The sequence below is a fragment of the Capricornis sumatraensis genome, chromosome 22 (genome assembly GCF_032405125.1).
Source record: "Capricornis sumatraensis isolate serow.1 chromosome 22, serow.2, whole genome shotgun sequence".
Lineage (NCBI taxonomy): Eukaryota > Metazoa > Chordata > Mammalia > Artiodactyla > Bovidae > Capricornis > Capricornis sumatraensis.
The window spans coordinates 24,825,974-24,849,969 of NC_091090.1; the positions used below are offsets into that span (position 1 = coordinate 24,825,974).

At 43.4% G+C, this 23,996-nt stretch overlaps 1 protein-coding gene across 5 annotated transcripts in view; it reads right to left on the reverse strand.

The window, feature by feature from the left end:
- The window catches only part of ADGRF5 (adhesion G protein-coupled receptor F5), a 113,102-nt gene that overhangs the window by 11,987 nt on the left and 77,119 nt on the right, over positions 1 to 23,996 (reverse strand). For 2 of the 5 annotated variants that reach the window (XM_068961035.1, XM_068961036.1), the window contains exons 5-16: positions 21,914 to 22,090; positions 21,676 to 21,785; positions 19,138 to 19,196; positions 17,756 to 17,901; positions 14,548 to 14,769; positions 13,324 to 13,527; positions 9,499 to 9,669; positions 8,239 to 8,358; positions 7,878 to 8,087; positions 4,769 to 4,981; positions 2,382 to 2,534; positions 288 to 496 (exon numbers count right to left, since the gene is read on the reverse strand). In XM_068961035.1, coding sequence (XP_068817136.1) covers positions 288 to 496; positions 2,382 to 2,534; positions 4,769 to 4,981; positions 7,878 to 8,087; positions 8,239 to 8,358; positions 9,499 to 9,669; positions 13,324 to 13,527; positions 14,548 to 14,769; positions 17,756 to 17,901; positions 19,138 to 19,196; positions 21,676 to 21,785; positions 21,914 to 22,090 — 1,994 coding nt within the window. The remainder of the gene's footprint in view (positions 1 to 287; positions 497 to 2,381; positions 2,535 to 4,768; positions 4,982 to 7,877; positions 8,088 to 8,238; positions 8,359 to 9,498; positions 9,670 to 13,323; positions 13,528 to 14,547; positions 14,770 to 17,755; positions 17,902 to 19,137; positions 19,197 to 21,675; positions 21,786 to 21,913; positions 22,091 to 23,996) is intronic. The other 3 variants (XM_068961032.1, XM_068961034.1, XM_068961033.1) reach the window with 3 other exon arrangements.

A 23,996-nucleotide genomic window follows, 5' to 3' on the forward strand; every position in this document is an offset into this window, starting at 1 on the left:
AGAGGGGATGACTTCACCAACATGACTTTTATCATTGAGCTAACGGAAACCAAGGTGAAGGCACACAGCCGGCCCTAGGGCAGAACACACATTGTGTTGCCTCTCTATTGGTATTTAAGCAAAATATTAAGCATGTCTAGGGTTGCATTTTCTTCGGAAATAAACAAGTGTAGCTTTGAGAGCAACACAAAGCAGCTCAAAGTCCATTTTCCTAAGTGCTAAGAAATAGGCTCAGCTAAATTAACAGCTCTCCACCAAGAGCTCAGAGACAAGGGTTTAAGGATCACCTTGGCCAGCTGGAGCAGAGCATTTATTGGAGCAGAGATGCAGTCATTTTTCTCAATCTGCCACTGGGAACCCACGCATCTATAAGTTATGATCCCTCCAATAGGACTCTCACGGCTTCTGGTAATGTTCAAGAACTGGCAAAGCTTCTGGATGACTTTCCCAGGCTCCCCAACACCTAGGATAGGATCCTGGCAAGTGATGCTCTCCCCTGCATTGGAAACGTGGACATAAAAGGCACAGTTGAAAAGAGGAGAAAAGATAGTTGAAACAGGACCAGGCTTAGGTGGCATTTTGATATTTGAACTCATCTTCTTCACTTTCAGTTCACTTTCAGTTCATTTTCCGAGTTTCCACACAGATCTGGTTCTAATTTGCACTGGCTTTTCCTCTAAGCCTCACTCCCACCTCCGATCTCCAGGATTTTTCTCTTTGCTGCCTGTAAAATCTAAGCCATGAAAATAACAAGAGCTTAATGTGTACTCATCCAGATAAAAGATATGCAGGTGACCTTGAGTGTTAGGGACGCATGGGATCTTCATGTATGGGATTCTCAACTCTGATGCCTAAGAATCACCAGAGGAGCCTCGGAAATACCCATGTCCAGGCTCACTCCAGTCCAAGTAGATCAGAACCTCTCAGGCTGAAATTCAAGCTCCAACAGCTTTTAAAGCATCCTTGTGATTCCTGAGTGCAGCCAAGGATAAGAAGCACCATTTTAATCTAAAGCTATAATTAGCCGTAGGAATTCTAGGCATCCATGACCTGAATGTTCTAGACAATATTTATAAGCATTTATTCCTTCTGGTTTCCCTTAAGGATGACTTGACTTTTCCTCTACCTAAGACCAGACTTCATTGGAAAATGGCATTTGTTGAGAAGCTCCATCTCCAGGGAACTTGGACTCTCTGATGAGCAGAACCACCTCCCCATCATCTTTTAGCAATTATTGAGTTCTCAGCCACTGTAGAAAAATCTTAAAATACCTAAGTAATTTTCTATTGGGAAAAGGCTGAGGAATCAGACTTTGCAAGAAGAACGAAGAGGAGAACAAAGGTAAGAATAAAACATGATGGCAGCTGGGCTAAGACGGGAGGACAGAGGAGAAGTGACCTTGGCTACCCTCTGGAAGAGGTGTGCTTGGTGGGGTCAAGGGATGGTGACTCAGAGACACAGCGAGCTCTTCATTGCTTGCTACTTTGGTGTCTGGGCCTCAGATACCAACACCGATGAGAAGGACCAAAAATCCCTCAATATCATGGGGTCTTTTATAGAGATGATTTCTGAGGCCAGGGGATTGCTTATGATGCAGGCCCAGAAGTATCTTTTTACCTTGAAAAATAGTATATGAGGTGGCATTGGCTCAGCGATGACAAAGGATGGGAAAGACAGTTTCTGATGTTTTATTATTTTTAAGATATTTTGAAGTGGAACATTTTTTGAAGTCTGTATTAAATTTGTTATGGTATTGATTCTGTCTCATATTTTGGTTTTTTGACCCCGAGGCATGTGGGATCCTAGCTTCCCAACCAGGGATGGAACCCACAGCCCCTGCATTGGAAGGTGAAGTCATACCCATTGGACTGCCAGGCAAGTCCCTCTGATTCTTTTTCTGTAGCTCTGGGAAACAGTGCTGATGAGGGCATAAAGTAGACTAGATATCTGAACTTTGCTGAAAGTTCACAGTGGCCTCAGCCCCACACAAACACCATCCACTCTTAACTGGTGAGGGCAGGGCTTCAACTCTCAGAATCAATGGGTATATGGCTTTATCTGCCAAGCTTTCTTAATCAATTTCTTCCCACCTAATCACTACCAGAGTTAATCAGATAGCCTCTTCTAGCCACCCACAACCGTCTCTAGAGCAGAACTTACCACACTATATGTGATAACATTTTAAAATCACATGTGTCTGTCTCCTAGATGTGAGGCCAAGAAACATAGCTTATTTCTTTTCAATCCCCCATGCTTAGCTCAAGTCTTGCCACATGAAAGAGATTAACATACATTTATTGATGGATGAATGAGGAAGTGAATCAATAAATGAATCTCTGCTCATGACTGTAACATTTTAAAATAATTAAAAGCACTCTCACCAGGAACCAGGTTAAGTTTCATAGATGGGCTCTGGACTGAATTATTAGCGGCATTGGTAAAGTGACAAAACACATCCACATTTTCTGGACAGGAAACTGAGTCTGCCGTGAAATGATGTTTGTAGCACACTTGCTTTTCATCAACTTCTTTTACTAAAATGAAATCAAAGAATGAAGTCACAACATAAGTATTCAAAGCACGGATTTTGTTAAAATCATCCAACGTGGATAAACTTGTTTCAACTCTTTTCAAGATTATGTGCCACATTCATCTTCCATGTGGTTCTCAAAATGTCACTTGCCTAGAAGTAACTAAGCCTGCACTGGCAGGCGTGCTGGCCGAAACCTTACCTCCACCATTCACGGCTCCAAGTCTATGCCCACCCAGTTTCGGACCATCAGAATGCTTTCTCAGCATCCTTCCATCTACAAAACCCCGTGATGCTCTGCACTTTTATCCTATCCTGCTTTCATTGCATTTGTTTAGAGGTCACCAGAAGAGAAGACCTGGAGAAGGAATCGGCTACCCACTCCAGTATTCTGTCCTGTAAAGTTTCACAGACTGCATAGTCCATGGGGTTGCAGTGAGTCGGACAGGACTGAGCGACTTTCACACTTCACTAAAGGAGAAGAGGGTGTCAGAGGATGAGATGGCTGGCTGCACAGCGTCACCGATGCAATGAATATGAACTTGGGCAGATTCCAGGAGATGGTGAGGGACAGGGAGGCCTGGCATGCTGCAGCATATGTGGTCACAAAGAATTGGCCACAACTGGGTGGCTGAACAACAACTCCTACCAGACCCTAAGGTTTTAGAGAGTAGGTACCTGGTCATATTTATCTTTGCATCCCTAGTGCCTAGCTCAGTATTTGGCACACAGAAAACACTGAACGCATGCGTGTTTACCACAGAATGTTGAAATGCTTAAATATTTCAGTACCCAGATTGATTTCATATCCGCCTGCCACGCATCCTTCTCCACACTGTCTAGTCTTTATGGGATTCCCCACCTTTCTGAACTTCTATTGTTCTTTTGATCTGTTAATGCTCATTTTGGGGTATCTAATTTCTCTATATTGCCTTTTATGACATATGCTCTTCTAGATATTAATCTGCATGCCCCACTTCTTTGATCTCCTTCTCATTTCCTCCTGTATTCACTGTGTTCTGTATTAAGCAGGAGGTCCCCAAGAACCATTCTTGAAAGTATGAGTGAGCTCCTAAATTCCTGGTGATGGTGTCAGTGAGTTGAGATTTGGGGTTGTGAAGTCATATTTGGTTGACCTTTTATCTGATTGAATCCTGAGGGATCTGGGTGGAAGGTACATTCTACCAGACAGGACTTGAATTTATTTTTTGGGGGGTCAGGTACCATTGAGTGCTACCAGTGGACCCTCTTAAGTTAATTATTCCTCAGCTTGGAGTTCCTGGACCACATTGGTAGTATAAATTCAAGCCCCAAACCTGGGCAAGACAGTCATAATTCTCAGATGAAATTTTTGCCTTTTATCAGCAATGAGGCCAAGCTCTTAACTCTGGCAGATGAATTTTGGTTTTTTTTTTCCCCTAGATTCTTATTCTTTTACTAAGCACGTCATCATCTGAGGGCCCTGACGTTGTGCTGGTGGGTGGGGTGCCTTAATTACTGCCTTGGGATCAAGGCCTTCTGTCTCATGCATTTCAGAGCTTTCAAACTGAAATTCACGATTCTGGGTTTCTGATTTTGGCAAATGCCTTCAGGGCATCCCATCATTAGCAAAAACATTTCCTCTAATTCTTTTTGATTGTTTCTGTTACTCTTTGGGCTGCTCAACTGTGCATTTACAGGATTCTTGTGGTACTTTGCTTGCATGCTAACTCCTGCATAGAGGGAGGGATGATCAGAATATCTAGTCTACTATATGGAACATGTAGAAGGCTCGTGACAGTAACTTAATATGGTCTTCAACAGCCATCACTAAAAACAATGGGCTCCACTCTCACTGACTCTCAAGATTTTGTCACAAACCACTTGCTCAGATGGTAAAGAATCTGTCTACAATGCAGGAGACCCAGGTTTGATCCCTGGGTCGGGAAGATCTCTTGGAGAAGGGAATGGGTATCCACTCCAGTATTCTTGTCTGGAGAATTATATGGAGAATTATATGGTGGGCTACAGTCCACGGGATCTCAAAGAGTCAGACATGACTGAGCAATTAACACTTTCACTTTTCAACGAGCCACTGGCCGCATAGCAAAATAGAAGGCAGAAAAGCCTCATGGAGTCCTCCGTTACATTCTGTCTGATGGAATCCTTACATCTCTTTACCCCTACTTTAACAGTAAATATGTAGACTTCACGTATATGGAATCTTATGTCCTAACAATTCAGCAGTGGGCATCTTACCAGCAGGAAAGGACGAGGAACCCACTTGAAAAACGACCTTGTAGTCTGAATCTTCCTCAATGCAGCATCTGATGTGACGGGAGCTTCGACATGGAATTGCAGCTTCCACAGGATCAACCATGATGTTGGACTCTAGAGGCAGCGGGTACACGATGACATCTTTGGCCATGACCCTGTACAAATTCTTGTATCGAAATACGCAGTGATAGGTTCCTGAGTGGAAGGAAGCCAAGATGAGACGGAACAAAAGTCATCGCTCCAGAAAGGCATTAGCTGAACCTCAAAAACATCATGCTGAGTGACAGAAGCCAGACGCAAAAGGCCACGTATCGTATGATCCCAGTTCTGTGAAACGACTACAGGAGACAAATATACACGAACAGAAAATAGAGTAGTGGTTGCCTAGGGCTGGGGCTTTGGGAGAAAATGAGCTAACTTGTAAAGCATATGGAATTTCTCTTGGTGGGGGTGGAGAGTGATGAAAATGTTCTCAAGTCGACTATGCTTAAGTTTGCACAACTCCAGTATACTAAAAGCCACTGAACTGTATCTTTTGAATGAATCAATTCTATAGTGCATGAATTTTATTTAATAAAGCCATTGCAAAATCAAAAAACAAAAACAGGAAGGCATTGGCTGAAAAAGTTAAGAAGAGGATTGGGTTTCCTTGTCAAGCTGGGACAAGCGCACAGTGACTCCTCCTGGGCCCTAGATGAGAAAACACTCCATCGAGTCCCCTCCTGGGCTCTCTATGCATTTGAACCCATCCTCAAGGAAATATTCACTTACTTTTGAATACAATGTAGTGGCTTATCCAGAGTCAAACAGCTTGTTGGAGTGGGATCGAGTTTCAAATCAGGTTCCCAAGACCTCCTCCAAGGCTCTTTCTTTAACCAGGAGGGAAAAAATGAGAATTTTGGTGTGTGCTGGGCTGGGGAGTTCTTTGAAGAAAGTTGTCAGTGAGATGGAGCTGGAGCCCTGGGGTCCTGTGACACCCGTCTCTAAGGGAGTAGATGCCTCTGGTTCTGGCACATCGTGGCACCGCTGAGGAGAGCAGAGGGAAGGGGGAAGGAGGGGGAAGTGGATGGTGAACTCTTGGGAGAGCTTGTCCTGTAGACTCTGGGATTACATGTCTGACGCTTATCTAGAAAAGTCTGAAGATGAGAATGGGCCGACTCAACTTTGCAGGAGTGAAAAGAGAAAGCTGCAGCAGGAGTTGCCTGCACGCCCAGTGCTTGGTGAAGCAGAGTGGACTGTGGACAGGGCTTGGGTTGACCTTCATGAAAGCCACCTTTCCCACTGGACTTCACACCAGAGCCCATCAGGGAATGAGCCGCTGCTGGGTCAGCTGCTGTGGGGACAGCCGGAAGTTTATAACAGCATCTACAGTTCAGTAGGACCTTTCAATGTTGCTGACATCCCTTCTCTTTGCTCTAACTTTGGGGGAGTCAGAGCAGCTGCTGGGCAGAGAAAAAACAAGTAGAAAAGACCAGAGAGAAAATGCCTTCCGATTCCCATTGTGAGGGAGGGAACTTAACATTGAATAGAAAAGTGCAGTCAATTTTGATGAGAACAGATGATTTTTAGAACCTGAGTGGGACTGTTTAACAGTTCAATATTGTCTGATAGTCAGAAAGGGCTATTGGGCAGAGCAAGTATGAGCTCAGCATAGGAGAAATGAGAATATTTCCCATTCCTGATGGTATCCACCAAGTCCAGCCAGACAAGAAGCAGTTATTGCTACAGTGCTGCCTAAGCCTTCCTTATAGGAAAATACCAAGATGAGCTGGAACTCACAGGATCTGGACTGATTAAGCCTGTAATTCATGAAAAGCTCTAGAACAAAGTAGTTAATAATTGGCTTCTGGGGACTTGCCTAGTGGTCCAGTGTTTTAAGACACCACGCTTAGTTCAATCCCTGGTCCGGGAACTAAGATCCCACAAGTGCAGAACCCCCACCAAAAAAAAAAAAAAAAAAAAAAAAAAAATTGGCCTCGAGCCAGTCACCTTTTCCCTTTGGCTCCGCCATTCAGCAGACGCATACATAACCTCAGGCAGTTTCTCACCCTCTCTGGGCCCCAGTGTCCTCATCTGTGACATGGAGATGATAAGGACACTCTCCTCTAGGTTTATTGTTTTAAATTAATTCATGTAGTTAAATACTTAGCACAGTGTCTACCACACAGCAGAAGCTCAAGAAATGTCAGTTATTATCAAAGGAATCCTATCAAATTTCATTTCCTTTCAAAAATTTGCATTTTCTCTCAACTTAAACAGTATCTAGGGATAAGTAGAAAACAAAAATGTTTTTCTTTCCTCTTTTGGAACCAGGCATATAAAACCTTTAGGAAGAATTTTTATACCTCAGTTGGGTGAAACAAGAATCTGGTAAAAATACTTTAAAAAACAATCCTCTTAGGAGTTTGGAATTATATGCATACAATTAATGCATAAAATAGATGAATAATGAGGACCTATTGTATAGCACAGGGAACTATATGCAATATCTTACAATAACCTATAATGGGAAAGAACCTAAAAAAGAACACATATATGTATATATATATAACTGAATCACTTCATATAAAAAACTGACTCACATACATATATAAAAACTGAATTGCTTTATATTTAAAACTGAATCACATATATAGGTGATTATATGTGATTACATGGGGATTATATATATCACATATACATGATATCTTCATATATGTGTGTGTAAATATATATATATATATAAAACTGAATCACTTTGAAACTAAACACAACATTGTAAATTACCTATAGTTAAATTAAAACAAAAAATCTTCTTAACAGCAAAGCACGGGCTCTAGAATCAAAGACCAGTTTTAATTCTTTCTCTACAACTTAAGTTGTGGACACTTAGGCACATTTATTATCCTCGCTGAACCTCACTTTCCACATCTGGAAAATGGGAATAGTGACATCTTCCCCCAAAGGGCTGTTGCCTTGAGTGATGACGTATGACATGTAGAGTGGCTGGCACAGGCATGGCTCAGGCCAGGCCCTTCATGGATGGTAATGATTCCAGTGTATTTCTAGGGGTCCCAGAACCAGGGTGCAGGGTATCTGGGCTTTCACTCACCATTCCACTCCCTGGTTGAGGTCTTCACTGTCAACACCGACTCTGCTCTGTCAGAATACCTCCTCGTGGTATAAAACCTTTTGTATATTTTAGCTCCAGCAGAAGTGTTCCAGTACATCTCATCATAGTTACTCATATCGCTGATGCACTTTATAAAAAAGCTTTGTCCCTCAGAAACAGAAATTAGGTCCGGGGTTATGTTTAGCTTGGCTAAAAGAATGCAAATAAAACAGACAAAAGAAAACCAACAACAAGTATAACGTTTAGTCTTTCTGGTGACGTCCACATAGAGTGAAATTTCACATGGAGACAGAAAGCATGAGCGGTCCTGACTCTACTGGGGTCAACGCGGCATTGGTACCTTGCTGCTCCGGGGCTTTACTTGTTTCTAGGCTGTTCTTGGTGGTGCTCTGAACTGTACTCATTTCCATCACAAGCCTTTGGGATTCGCGCACTTCCCCTTTGTGGCTGGAATTATCTCCTAATGATCAGCAGGGCAAAAGGTTGCAAACTTAAGAGTGTTGACTTAACCCAAACTCCCCTCCAACCTCTTCCAGGTACCTCAAGGGAGACTTAATGGCTCAGTTCCTATGACTGTACCATTTTCTACTCTTTCGAAATAACTTAAAATGCCATAGTTATTTTCATTTCTCTCTTTTGTATCTCTTCTCCATAAAAACGTGAGCTCCTTAAGAGCAGGACCCTCTCATGTGTGTCCTCGTTCACATCGCCAGCATCAGCACTGGGTCCAGTACCCAGTCGGTGCTTACCAAGCAGATGAGTGGTTTCTGGAATGACTTGTGAAGCAGAGGGATCACAGCAATTACACTGCCCAAATAATTATATCTGGACTGAGAAGCAGAGACACCCAAATTGTTCAGAAGTGGGGACTGATGATTTATCTAAATTGTTTTTGTGTGATGGGCGCAAAAACATGTTTGCCTGCCCAATTTTTGCAGAGAATGCAGCAGAAGGTTTTAAGCGTCTGATATAGGGGTGAAGTTAGAATGCTTTAAGATATAAGCAGTAGAAATGATACTTTTAAGAGTCCTAGAATTAATTGAAACATGAAAAAAATAAAAAACCACTTGTTAACAACTGTAAGATAACCAGGAAATACCAGACTCCTAAAGCTTTCTGCTGCATTCTCTCTGAAAAAGATAAAACGGGAGAGAAAAGGTGGGAATGAAGGATGGTGGGGAGTGAGCCAAACTATTGCAATTCAAGGGAGAGAGAATGGGATTATGGGAGAAAAAGTAGGAGATAAACGGCATTATCCTTGTGAAGTGAGAGTTGCTCAGTCGTGTCCGACTCTTAGACCATGGGATTCCTTCCTTATTCAGTGACTAATCGGAGTGTGAAACCTACTTCAGCTTTTTGCCTTCTCAGTACAGCGTAGGCGGTTCCTTCCCTGCAACCACTGTTTCCTACTCTTACCCTTCCTTGTAAGAAATTCATGTGAATTTAAACAGCAGAGATGCAAACCCCTTGTGTGATTTACCCCAACCACCCTCTCACAACCAGGGAAGGTCCGGCTTCACTGCTCGTGGATGCTCCCAGTTCATTGGCAGCCCCTGGTTTGAGGGGGCAAGCCCCAAAATACTAGTGAAAGAGTCCTTACCTACAGAGATGAATGTCACTTCTATGTCCTTTCTGCCTCTGGCTCCGTGGGCACTGATGAACTCACACGTGTAGACCACTGTCGTTCCAGACGACCCGCTCGGACACTGAGTCTCATTGGCCATGAGGGTGTATCTGCTGCAGCCACTGTCTGTGTCTATTTCAGCATTTCCTGCAACGACATAAGATGTTCTTTTACTGTCACAGTTATCTGACTCTGATTTGGTAGCAAAGAAGCCAAATCGGGGGCTTCCCTGGTGGCTCAGTGGTAAAGAATCTGCCTGCCAATACAGGAGACATGGGTTTGATCCCTGATCTTGGAAGATCCCACATGCTGTGAAGCAACTAAGCCCGTGCACCACAACTATTGAGCCTGTGCTCTAGACCCTGGGAGTCACAACTGGTGAGCCCATATGCCACAAGTAAGGAGACCCAAGGGCCCTAGAGCTTGTGCTCTGAATCAAGAGAAACCACTGCAATGAGAAGCTTTCACATCGCAACTGCTGCTGCTGCTGCTAAGTCACTTCAGTCGTGTCCAACTCTGTGTGACCCCATAGACGGCAGTTCTCCCATCCCTGGGATTCTCCAGGCAAGAACACTGGAGTGGGTTGCCATTTCCTTCTCCAATGCATGAAAATGAAAAGCAAAAATGAAGTCACTCAGTCGTGCCCAACTCTTAGCGACCCCATGGACTGCAGCCTACCAGGCTCCTCCATCCATGGGATTCTCCAGGCAAGAGTACTGGAGTGGGGTGCCTCAAACACTGACAATCTTCCAAAAATTAAAGAAAAGAAAAAACCCTTCTGATGAACTCTAACATAAATGCATCTTTTTCAGCCTTAGCTGGAGGATCAATGATATTTAAAATATTCTGATTGAAAAGGAACCAGCTTTTCTCCCCAGTCTCCCAAATGGTGATTCAGAACACCAAACTGATTTCCCACCTTGGGTATATTATTAATACCTCCTGGTTCATAGGTACAAATGTCCATTCATCTCCAAGGCTCATACCTCCACGCATTTTTGGAAAACCTACTTCCTCCACTCCCTTCAGGACCTTTCACTCCATCCCTCTCCGTTGGCTGCAGAACAATGGAAGGTACTAAATGCAGCCTGTAAGTTGGCACTCTGTTTTCCAGGGTAGAGGTGGTAGGCAGTTACAAGTTTATTGCTCAAGATTAAATAATATCCAATGAAGAATTCCCAGGACATTGAGGATAAGTGAAGGCATGGTTTTCAAAGCTATCATCATTATCAGACAGCAGTTATTGTGGCAGATTCAACGTATTCAACTCTGTTTTAAATGTTGACATTTATTATCTCTTTTCTCGTCTTTCAAAAGTCTCACAAAATGGGTACCATTGTCTCTATTTAAAAGATGAAAATGTGGGAGCTCCTTAGCGATCTACTGATTAGGATTTGGCACTTTCGCTGTCCCTGGAGAGTTCAGTCTTTAAGATTCCACAAGCCCTGAAATACCCAAAAACCCCAGAAAGCCCAACCTGTTTGAAAAAGACCACCTTCATCTTCTTAAAAGTTAGAAATTCTGACACTATGGATTACTTCCTTTCCATCTTATCCCTTGCCAGAAGTGCTTTGAAAACCCAGTGCAATCATTTCTGAGATGAGGGGATGCGTTCAGTTCCAACACATTGGGGTGAATTATTTAGCTAGATTGCTTTCTCCTGATTTAGAAAAATGGCTGCTAAGAGAACTTGTGGAATTTAGAGAAAGATGGCCCCAGTGAGGGGAGGGCAAAGGAGAAGGAAAGAGGACAGGTGTCTAGAGAAAGCAGAGGTTAAATTCATCAGAGAACCCCCTGTAAGTGTCCCCGTGAGGCCAGCCCCAGCTGGGTGGCAGGAAATCCATTGTTCTGTTGTTGGTTGAGCCTGCCCAGGGCATTAAGAATGTCTGTAGCAGGGATGGCCACAGAGAGGTCCCTGAGCATCTGTACTGTAGACTTCCTGGTTCCTTTGCCAGAGGGTGAGGCTTTTCACCACTCACAGTTAAAAGCGTCTAAGTCAGTGTCACGGGAACTGTGCAAGGTCTTTCTCCCACCTGGCAGTTCCTTCAGGATGTCTACACCTCCTCTTCCTTAACAATCAAGGAAGTGGCTAAATGGACCATATGTCAACTTGTTCAACAGTTACCAGATGCCTTTACCATTCTGCGGAGTGCTTTAAGGTGGAAACAAATGTGCTTTGCAAACTAGATGTGCTCAGAAAATGTTACATCTCAATTGATCCTTATTTTATTTATGATTTAATATTGTCCAGTAGGAAAGGCTTTATAAAAGTTCCACCACACTTATGGATTTCATGGCTAAAGTTACAATTGCTTTAATGATTTTTTTTTAACTTGGAAGATGAGCACATAATACTGTCATTTCTTAAGAGAAGAACTGCCTATGTGAGATTTCTAGGCAGAGAACAGTCTTCTGTTTCACAGTACAATTTCTGCTGGATCAGCTCATGCCAAGGCTGACTCACCAGGCATGTGTGATATAGTGTGGCCAAGACAAAGACTGTGAAGCAAGGTGAATTATTTTCTTTTTCTATTGTGACATCCTCGGATAAGTCATTGAATTTGAACCTCAATTTCCTTATTTGAAAATGGAAGGAAAAAAAAATGCCTGCTTCAAACTTGTGGTCAAATTTAAATGTAATTAAAGTGATAACAATATGTGCATACTTATAACTGGTGCATACTGTACAGCAGAACCCAACACAACATTGTAAAGCAATTATCGTCCAATTAAAATATATAAAATTTTCTTCAAGTGATAACATGTTTTTAAAAAATTGATCATAATCATTACACAAAAAAGACCACTATTGCTATTTTAATTTTTTCTACTTATTATTATTTATTAAAGCATCTGCCTCCAATGCCGGAGACCCAGGTTCGATCCCTGGGTGGGGAAGATCCCTGGAGAAGGAAATGGTAACCTACTCCAGTTTTCTTGCCTGAAGAATCCCATGGATGGAGAAGCCTGGTAGGCTACAGTCCATGGGGTCACAAAGAGTTGGACACGACTTCACTTTCACTTTCACTTTTCACTTCTTATTATTCATCAGTACAAACTGAAAGGTGGGGAATTTCAAGCGTGATCTCAGATAACCAACAGGATCAGAAATTGACATTGATTGAGAGACAAACAGGTTGATAGATAAAGATATAGAACCAAAGACACAGAGTCAGATAATAAGTGGGAAGAACAGACACCAGAAGGAGAGACTCAGGAATTCGACTCCAAGTCAGACTTCAAGGCAAAACCCATGACCTCATCTTTGTCTCTTCACTGAAGAGGGAAAGGAAAGTGAAGTGGGGACGAGATTTTCTACAGGGGAGATGCCATAAACCTATGTCATCCCATCACTCCCTCTTGAATCTTCTTTGCCAGAATCTTGTTTACAACCCAGGCATGACACTTATGGATTTCCCCAATGGCTCAGCAGGTAAAAAATCCACTTGCTATTCAAGGAGCCGCAGGAGACTCAGGTTCAATCCCTGGACTGGGAAGATCTGTTAGAGGAGAAAATGGCAACCTACTCCAGTATTCCTGCTGGGCTACAGTGCGTGGGGTCACAAGGAGCTGGCCATGCCTGAGCACAGAGCACACGCGACACTTACATGTACATATTTTGGGAATTTCGTTCTAGCAAGGCTTAGCTGGAGCTGACCTCAAACCTAGTACTTCTTCCACAGTCTGAGGTCTAGAAAAAACCCAGCTACCTGACATTTGCTGTTTTACCCACCGCATCTCCACTTTTACTTGGCCAAAAGGCAAAAACCCTATTTGCAAAAAGGTTTCTAACAGGCTCACCTGGAATGCTTATACTCCCTTCCTGCTTCCATTCAATTTGACTCCAATTCACATTCACCTCACTGCAGCAGTTCAAAGACACAGGATTGTTGTCACACATCACCTCCACAGCTTCACTTGCCAGTATCTGGATGGGTATAACTTCCAATTTTCTTCTGGATGCGTATTCAAAAATATCTAATGTCAGTTTGCAAATGTATTCACCTGTAGCGAATACACAAAAAGACATGGATTATTACTATTACACATGTTTAGTTCCCTAGAAGAAGGATGGCCTCATCTCATGTATCATGGTGGTACTTCATGAAACATCATTTTCAAAAGCATATGAGACTTCTTGTAAGCAACCCTAAAGGAATATTCAGGAGGTATTGAAGGTTGAAGGAGATATTTCTGATACCACATGGTGAGGAGTAGAGAGATGTTCTAAGGAAAAAGCAGAAATCTGAGTCCTTGCTGGTAAGAAAAAAATGTGTGGGGATGCTTCAGAGGTACAAAGGGAAGATGGGAAAACCTTGGAGAATCAGAAGATTGTGGATCATTTTGGCATCCTATTTAACTCTGTGGCAAAGTCAGAGTCAACAAACACCCGATAGAATCCATGTGTCTGCAGTCCAGTTTCTCATTCAGAGAAAATGAGATGCCTCTGTTGACATCTGGATTATAGTGATGCTATTAAATTTTAGAATGTCAGGTGTAAGAGTTATGCTTCCGTGGTTGCTGTGGAGGAACAGGTGGGAGGGTTTACAACAGAGAAGAAGAAAACTTGGGGAGAGCAATGATGACTATGTTCACTATCTTGATTACGGTGGTAGTTGCACAGGTGTACACACATGCCAAAACTTATTAAACTATATGTGCAAAATTATACTGCAAGTTATAATTTAAATTATAAATGTAAGCATATTAAGTTTACATATGTACAGTTTATTCTATGTCAATTCTACCTCAACAAAGCTCTTCTCATATTTTAAAAAAATGTTAAAAAAAAAAGAAGCCTGCTTTTTTGTCTTAGGTTCCAGCTCATACGCTTCGGTGAATGTGGAAAATTATATTTGTCTCCCCAGGCTAAATTTGCTTGGCTCATTCACCATGGGATTTTCAGTTGTGAAAATTTGAGCTTCTTTTTGAAGAGGAAAAGGCTGTCTATACAAACTACCACAATTTGATTCTTTCTTAGCCCTTCATTCCTTTCCTTGCCCCAGTTGCTGGATGGCAACCCACCCATGTAAACCCGAGTGATGTTGTGGATAATAAGGCGCGACACGGAGGTCATGTTGTTGAGCATGGAGGTGTAGATGGAGACTTCAGTGCTGTTCTGGATGTCGAGGCCCGTCTCCACGTGCATCCAGGACACATTGGTGGAAAAAACTTCATTCTCACACATCAGGGTTACTGTATCTCCTTCAAAGATGATTTCTGGTGTGATGGAGAATTTCGTTTCATCTGGAAACCCAAACAAAAGCTATTAGGATCCCAAAGCAAATGAATGGAATTAATGCTACTCCCCAATGCTACCACCACTGGTGTTCTCAAGACGTCTCCGTGGTGATGAATGATGCAACGTGTTCCTCATACTCTTTCCCTGGACAGCTAGGACCTGAGGGCCCGGGAGTGACCGAGCCAGCTCTTAGGGACACGGTTTCTAGCTTGGGATCTTTGCACACTTAAGAGTTGTCAATGATGCTAATGGGGATCCCAAATCTATTTTCAGTGTTTCAAATAGTCTGTCACAGATACAAAGAACTTGTATTTTCTTGTGGTTGCCAAGGGGAAGGAGAATAGGGGAGGGATGGATTGGGAGGTTGGGATTAGCAGATACAAACTATTATATATACGTTGGATAAACAGCAAGGTTTTATCGTATAGCACAGGGAACTATAAACCACAGTCAAGAAGAATGTGAAAAAGAACATACAAATATAAATATAGATAATTGAACCACTTTGCTGTACAGCAGAAATTAACACATTGTAAATCAACTATACTTCAGTAAAATTTATAAAGTAAAAACGCAAGAAAAAATTTCTAATAGTCTGGTAGAAAATTGCATATCTTATGAAAAAGTCACACCAACTAACTTAAACATCAAGTTTCTTTGCCCCTGATTTGAGAAATATCAACTGTTTGTTACTGATAATTGATACCTCACGCTGACGGAAAGCTCTGTCTTGTGCCTTTGATAAATTAAAAGTGGGAAAACCAATTAATTTTTTACAATAAAGTGTGCTTGGGAAATTAGACGTTTTTTAAAGACCTAACACCGATGGGCCTATAAAAGTGGCAGCTTCATAGACACACAGATCTGAATTTGAATTCCGGCTCTGAGCCAGGCATAGCTGTGTGGCACTGGGGAGCTTGCTGAGCGTCTCTGAACCTTGGCTTCCTTGTCTGGAAAACAGGAGCAGTGAGAGCTATCTTGTGGGGGGTGACTTGGAGGGACCGTAGCTATTCTTATTGGTTTCACAGTGAACTTCTCGAGAAAAGTGGCATTCAGTCATTTCACAGACAGAAAGAAAAACACAGTACTCGCTATTTGGGGGCTTTTATGGCTTATATAACATGCAGGTTTTCCCTCTAAGCTGAGCTATGTTTTTCATGAATTCCATGTATTGAGAAAATCTAAGGCGCTGAAGAATAAGGTTCTGGGAGGCATCTTCTGGATGGTTCTTTATGCTCAGGCCACACCCTGTTCTTACTGTAAAGTGAAACTGAAAGTCAGTCAGTCATGTCGGACTGTTTGCGACCCCATGGACTATACAGTCTATGGAATTCTCCAGGCCAGAATACTGGAGTGGGTAGCCTTTCCCTTCTCCAGGGGATCTTCCCAACCCAGGGATCGAACCCAGGCCTCCCGCATTGCAGGCAGATTCTTAACCAGCTGAGCCACAAGGGAAGCCCATTCGTACTGTAAACATGGGACTAAAATACCATAGAATTAATTTTGGGTGCTATGATATTCAAAATAACCAGGTATCTAAATATCTCTTGCCACATTTTTCAGGCTCCTGAATAAAATAAGATTTCAGAGCATCACAGTCAACTATTCAGAAGCAAGGCCACCTGTGCATATTTCATGTAGTGACCTGAGGCATGCAAAATGATGTTACTTACCCTGAGGGTGATTTGCTCTCAGTTTGTCCCACCCTCTCCTTCCCGAATGATAGGATGTCAAAAAATATTAGCCCTGAATGTAAAGAGATAGAGTATGAATCCATTGTAAGGATGGTCTCACTCCTGAGAAGAGGTGCCTTTCCTTCCAGCTGTGCCTGCAACAGTCCCTTCAGTGCCGTCCCCATGGTGGGCTGTGTTGTTCCAAAGAGGAGTCCCCTTCAGTCGTGAACCATGGGCCTGAGTTACGCACAACAGCTGCCAGTCATCGCTTGCTCATCACATCTCTGCTCAGTTGACTCCCCTTGCTGTCCCCCCGGTAACAGTAGATCCACCCACCTAGTTACACAACAGAGCCCAACTCTATAGCGCATTTGGAAAATGAGGGAGAGCATCTGAAATGCCAGGACTCTTATCACTGCTATATGTGATCCGAAGCGGTGGTTCTCAAATCTCCCCTGCAGCAGAATCACCTGGAGGGCTTGCCAAAATACAGGCTGGCGCAGGTTGGTCTGGGGTGACCTCCAGAATTTGCTTTTCTAACAAGCTCCCAGATGGTGCGGATGCTGCTGGTGGGGCCACACTTTGAGAACTACTGCTCCAAAGTAACAATGCACCCCTGGTCAGTATCAGTGTATCTCATAAATACCTCCCCCCTCCACCATTTCAACGTTAGTTCTACTTCTGGGGAGGTTTTGGGTCTGTCAACCCTAATACTCATTGGAAGGACTGATGCTAAAGCTGAAGCTCCAATACTTTGGCCACCTGATGCGAAGAGTCAACTCATTAGGTCTTTTCCAACTGGGAAAGATTGAGGGCAGAAGGAGAAGCCAGAGACAGAGGATGTGATGGTTGGATGGTATCACTGATTCAATGGACATGAGTTTGAGCAAACTCTGGGAGATAGTGAAGGATGGGAAAGCCTGGTGTGCTATAGTCCATGGAGTCACAAAGAATCAGACATGACTGAGTGACAACAGCAACAACCATCACAATGTTAGTTCTCCTTTTTGAATATTTTGAGTCTGTTAACTAAAAAAAAAAAAAATCCTTAAACCAGATGGCTCTGTGGCCAGACGGCTCTGTGGCCTTGTAAAATCTCTCCCTGCTAGGACCCTCCATGCCTGCCACCAACCAAAGGAGGTGCCAAAGTGGCCGATGGTGGGGAGAAGGCACAAAGCCTGTATGCCAGGAACTGGAGAGTTTCTCTCGACAGAGGAAGTGGGCATGTGACTTCTCAGGTTTACACATCATGCTAAATACTATCACCACATCTAAGTAGAATGTACACACAGGAAGAATGCAGCAATAGTCTACTTACTGCTGTAAGTAACCTGAAAGGAATTGCTGTCCACCTTGTAGGTCTGATTGAGGTTCTGTGTGACTTTCTCGTTCGCTTTATGCATTAACGCAGGTGATGTTGTTGTTGTTGTGGTGATTTCGTACGTCACAACCACACTTCCAGGCCTGCATGGAGACCACTCAGTTCAGTAAAAGCAGTAAGTGACCTGGAAGAGTCTAGATCCTTATGGTTTGTTTGCATAAGAAAGCAAAATGGCAGGAAGAGCTTGGGGACCTTTTTCTTTGAGGGTCCACTGAAATCCACTTATTTCTAAGCTCTAGTTGAAAGCCTGAGGCAGGGTTCAAACACTCAAATGTCTGCAGACAGGTAACATAAATGGCCAGAATAGCCAGATGGGGTGGAGTGAATTGAATCCCACAAGTGGTCAAAGGGTATTAACTACAAGGTAGAGACTGTTGGCTCACAGCCATGCTGACCCAGGGTTACCAGCTATGCTGAATATCCAGTGAAGTCAAAATCCTCAATGCTTCTGGAAACATTCTTAATTTTTCAATTGGCAAGTGACTTTTCAAGACACTGGGCAAACATACTCAGCGCTGTCAGGGCACCTAACTCCACGGGGAGGCATTACATGGTGTTGTGCAACGTGATAGCCGTGGCTGGCTAATTTTCTAAAATAAAGGCATATTTGGGACTTCCCTGGTGTCCAGTGGCTGAGACTCCATGCTCCCAATGCAGAGGCTTGGGTTTGATCCCTGTTCAGGGAACTAGATCCCACATGCTGCAACTAAAGATTTCATGTGCCGCAACTAAGACCTGGCACAGCCAAATAAATACATGTTAAAAAAAATGAAATAAGGGCATCATTGAATGACATCATTTCATTTTTGTATTTCTGACCTTCTAGATGCCACGTCTTTGTTTGCAAAATTCAGGCATGCATAGAATAACACAAATCTTTTTCTCACCTTCCCTCTAGGTAGGTGTATCTCTAAGGAGTGAGCTAGTGTTCTCATTATTTCCTTCCCCTTTAAGCCCCGGAAATCTGGCATTGTCTTCACCTCTATCAAACTGTTCCCACTGGGCATCCCAGACGGTGCTCCTCTAACAGGCTTTTGCTTTTTCACTGACCTTTTGGTGTCTGCCGTTGGATGCGTGCATGCGCTGAGTCGCTTCAGTTGTGTCCGACTCTTTTTGACTCTATGGATGGTAGCCTGCTAGGCTCCTTTGTCCATGGGATTCTCCAGGTGAGAATACTGGAGTGAGTTGCCAAGACCTCCTCCAGAGGATTTTCCCACCCAGGGATCAAACCCATGTCGCCTGCGGCTCCTGCCTTGCAGGCGGATTCTTTACCACTGAGCCCGCCACTGGATAAAATTACCCTATTATAGCATTCTTACCTGAATCCTGTCACTGTCACCAATTTGAAGCCTGGTAAAATACTGTAACCCTTCCAGAACTGGAAAATAAAGCAAGACAAGTACCATTAATCAAGGTCCACTGAAAGATATGTCAAATGATTTGAAACAGAATAAAAAGTGTGTATTTCTTATCGTGTGTGCATGCTCGGTCACTTCTGATGTGTCCAGGCAAGCATACTGGAGTGGGTTGCCATGCCCTCCTTCAGGAGATCTTCCCATCCCAGGGACTGAACACGTGTCTCCTGTGTCTAGTGAATTGAAGGTGGATTTTTTACCCACCGAGCCACCAGGAAGCCCGTATTTCTTATCTCCTTCGGTAAAATGCTCTCTGTATATTTTGCTAAGTGGCCGAATAAGCGCTAGCTTTGTCAAATCTTTGGAGAACTAATTTCTATTTACCTAGGTCATTCTGGGTTCTCCAGGAAGCAAACGCCAGAGTAAATGTGCAAAAATATTGACTTAGGGAGGCTCCCTGGTGGCTCAGTAGTAATCCACCTGCCAATGCAGGAGACATGGATTCAATCCCTGGTCTGGGAAGATCCCACATGCCTCAAGGAAACCAAGCCCGAGACCCACAGCTACTGAGCTCACGTGCTGCAACTACTGAAGCCCACTTGCCTCGAGTCCCTGCTCTGCAATGAGACGCCACTGCAATTAGAAGCCCCCGCATCACAAGAAGAGCAGCCCCACTCACTAAACTAGAGCAAGCTCATGCAGCAATGAAGACCCAGCCCAACCACAAACAAATTAAAAAAAAAAAGACTTAGGGAAATGCCTAGAGGAAAGCAATGAGGAGGCATCAGGGAAGGCAGACAGAGCCAGCAGACCCAAGTGAAACTGAACAGGAGTGGGGCGGAGTTAGATGAAATCATCTAGACTGAGCCTAGAAGTACAGTCTAGCCTTCAACGGAGTCAGGTGTTTATTAGACAGATCTGCCCTGCTCATTCTCTGGTAGTGGGCAGCAGTTGGGAGCCACAGTCAATTTACATTTCCTGAAGTTGGAAATCTATGAGGTGTCGTCCTGTGACCAATACACTGCCCTGTTCCTCACTAAACATATCACAGCTCTGATTGAGCCAATGTGGCTTTTACTCATGTTTTTAACTCCACTTTGTTTCCCTGAATTCCAACTCCGCAGGAGATTCTATTTGAATCAAGTTACATTTACAGGGTAGATTACACCTGCAAAGTGCTGTGTTAGGGAGCTGGATGGGCAGAATCAAACAATTAATATGTTACTGTCTTTTTTCCTCAAAAGTATACTATGTTGTGTGATATGTGTAGTGTGACTTGTGTGCGTGAGGAGGATTCTCATGCTGTGCAGAACTATTACATGCCTGATATACAAATTGGATATCCAAGACCTCTCCTGTATCAGCATTGCATCATGGCACCGATAACAAATGTTAACCCCTACTTGACTGGTTTGAGGCAGGCGGTTGGCTGCCTGGAGAGTTAAGGGGGGTCATTACATCAGTCTACCTATAGCAATTTGTGCCACACCCAGTTGAGAAGCTCTATTCCAAATGAGTTGATTCAACCAAAGTATTTAGGTTTAGATGAATTAATCCAATGTAAAGCACTTAGAATAGTGTCTGGCACACATTTTACATTGAGGGAATACTCTTTAACATGAGCAGATGTTCATATGCATACATACTTTTTCATATTCTTTTCTATTATGGTTGATCAGAGGATACTGAATATAGTTCCCTATGCTACCAGCGGGACCTTGTTTTTTATCCATTCTATGTATAATAGTTTACATCTGCTGACCCCAAACTCCCAGTCCTTTCCTCCACTCCCCCTTGGGAGCAAGTCTGTGCTCTGGATCTGTGAGTCTGTTTCTGGTACGTGGCATCTGAAGTATGACACAGATAAACCTATCTACATGAGTAAATTTAAATCTGCCTTAAGTGTGAATGCTTAAGGACCTCTAGTATCCAGTGGTGTGGAATCCTCTATGTCAGACTTAACTGGTCTGCACAAAAGATATTAGGGGTTTCATCAGTGTGGTGTGTAAAAATGAATAGAAATGCACCATCTGTTACTTCTAGACCAAGGCTTTGGGCCTTTGAACAGGTTTTAGTGAGTTAATGCCACCACATTTTATCTGAATCAATTCTATTCTGGGAAGAATTTCTACCTATATGTCAAGATGATGTCAAAGATGGTAGATCAAGATGATCTCAAGGTCAAGATGGTGTCAAAATGGTCAAGATGATGCCAAAAGTCAAGATGAAGCCAAAGAGGTCAAGATCATGTCAAAGGTCAAGATGATGTCAAAGGTCAAGATGATGTCATGGGTCAAGACGATATCAGGTCAAGAAGTCAAAACATCCTCTGAACACAGTATGATTTGAGCAGTTCTTAAATCATCATCCCAGAGGTATAGAAATTGTTTCAACATAAGCTTCATGAATTCTGAGATTCAAGCAAACAACCCACTGTAAATGCAATAGATTCCGCTCAGCTCAGAGTTTGTTGGTGAAGAGACTCCTGGGACCACAACCTACCGCTGTTTCCAGGTCAGTCATGTAGGACTTATACAGGGCAGAGGAAGAGTTCCTGAGATCTTCTTGAAAGCCCACATTGAGTCTGACCGACATTCTCAGGATAACATCTGCTAAGAACACAGGGCCATATTTTAAAAAATCCCATGTTAGCACAGTGCACACAGGACAGAGAAACATTTTCTTGAGTTGAAAGCAAATGGGCACTCAACAAACAAACATTCAATGAGCAGTTACTTACCTCCCTGGAGCTGGCAAAAAGGTCCCTTGGGAGGCAGTCCCTTAAGGCAATGGCAGTGACGCCCTGCAGAGGAACCATCATGTCCCTGACAAGTGAGATTATGGAGGCAACTTTCCTGAGGCCACTCATACCCTGTCTCACAGGAGCACCAGATTTCATTTCCGTTAGGTCTGCAGACTGTCAACCAGAACAGTGAGGAGAAAAAAAGTGCAATTTATAGATTACAAGTACTTACGCTTGTAGGAAATCCTAACGCCACTCCATACTGCCCTTCTGGGAAGTTCAGTGGCTCTGCATGAGGTTCATGTAATTCCCATACATATCACCTTTTGTGAGGCATGGCCATCTAAAAGAGGGCAATGCCAACTATCCCAGCCTCTGCCTACAGTGTTAAGGTGGTAAACAGATTCTCAGACTTTGAGTATATGGCAGCCAACCTGTAAGATGGCCCCAGCCATCCCTGCCTCTGCGTACCCACACCCTTTTATAGATTCCTTCTGGCTTAGTGCTAAACAATCCACCTGCCAATGCAGAAGACACAGGTTCAACCCCTGAGTTGGAAAGATCCCTGGAGAAGGGAATGGCTACCCACTCCAGTATTCCTACCTGAGAAATCCCATGGGCAGAGGAGCCTAGTGGGCTATAGTCCACGGGGTTGCAAAAGAGTTGGACACAACTTAGTGACTAAAGAGCAACAGTGACTCATATTATGCTAGGATTGTTCTGGGTGACCGATAGTATACAGCAGAAGTGGTGCTATATTACTTCTGAGATTGAGTTCTAATAGACAAAGTGGCTTCCCTCTTGGTTACATGTACTCTCTCTCTCTCTCTCTCCCTCTGATCATTTGGACTGAGGGAAGCCAGCTGCATTGATGAGGACATGTCACAGAGAGGCCCACGATTAGGAACTGAGGTCTCCAGCCAACAGCTGTGGAGGAGCTGAGGATCTACCAGCATCCACACGCGTGAGCGTGGAAGTGGGTTTTCCAGCCCCAGTTGAGCCTTCAGATGACGGCAACTCAGGCTGATGGCTTGACTACAGCCTCACGAGAGACCCTGAGCCAGAGCCATCCGGCTAAGCTCTTCCTGGATTCCTGGCCCTCAGAGACTGTGTAGCATGATAAATGTTTGCTGCTTTTATTTGTTTGTTTGTGTTCGCTGCGCCATGTGGCTTATGGGGTCTTAGTTTCCCAACCAGGCATCAAATCCAGGCCCTTGGCAGTGAACGCACAGAGTCCTAACCACTGGAATGCCAGGGAATCCTGGGTTTGTTGTTTTAAGATGCTAAGTTTTGGGGAAGCAATAGATAACAAATATAGAATATAATTCTAAACTTGTGCCTTTTATATTCAAGCCAGATGTGAACAGCCCAAGCAGACTCTAATCCCATTGAAAACTGACATTGAAAAATGCTCTGAAGACTTTGAGGTTATATCTAAAACTGGACTAACACCATATTCCTGGGAATTCTGCAGGCGGGCATCAAGGCAAAGGCCCACAGGATGGCTTTCCAAAGCAAAGTCGTCTAAGAACTGTTGCTGAAATAGGAGCGACACCCAAGTCCCCCGGAATCCTTGGACACTGCTGCCGTCCTGTGAAGCAGCAGTAGACAGGGTGAAGCGGAAACAGGGAAGCCGCGGCTGCTAGTGAGTGTGGTGGGCACTGGTAATTCAAAGGAAACCAACGAGACCCTCTTGGTCAAAAATCTCTCTCTTACTGACCTGAAATCCCACTGCTAAAGCCTTCTTGGTTGTTTTGTTTTGTTGGTGCTGTTTTCATTTGCTTGTTTTTGAGATTGATGTGGGGGTGGGATTTGAATAACTTTGGACTCCCACGTGAAAAATGAATATGCCTTAAGAGGATGGCAAAAGTGACCATCTCCAGACCACCTACCACATTCCAGGTATTGTTTAGTGTTTGACACACATTGTCCGGCCTTCAAAATACTCAGCTTTGTGTACTAGGAGTTAAAATGCCTTTCAGATAACTGACAAGAACCTACTGAATAGCACAAGGAACTCTATTCAATACTCTGTCATGATCTATATGGGAGAAGAATCTAAAAATGAATAGATATATAT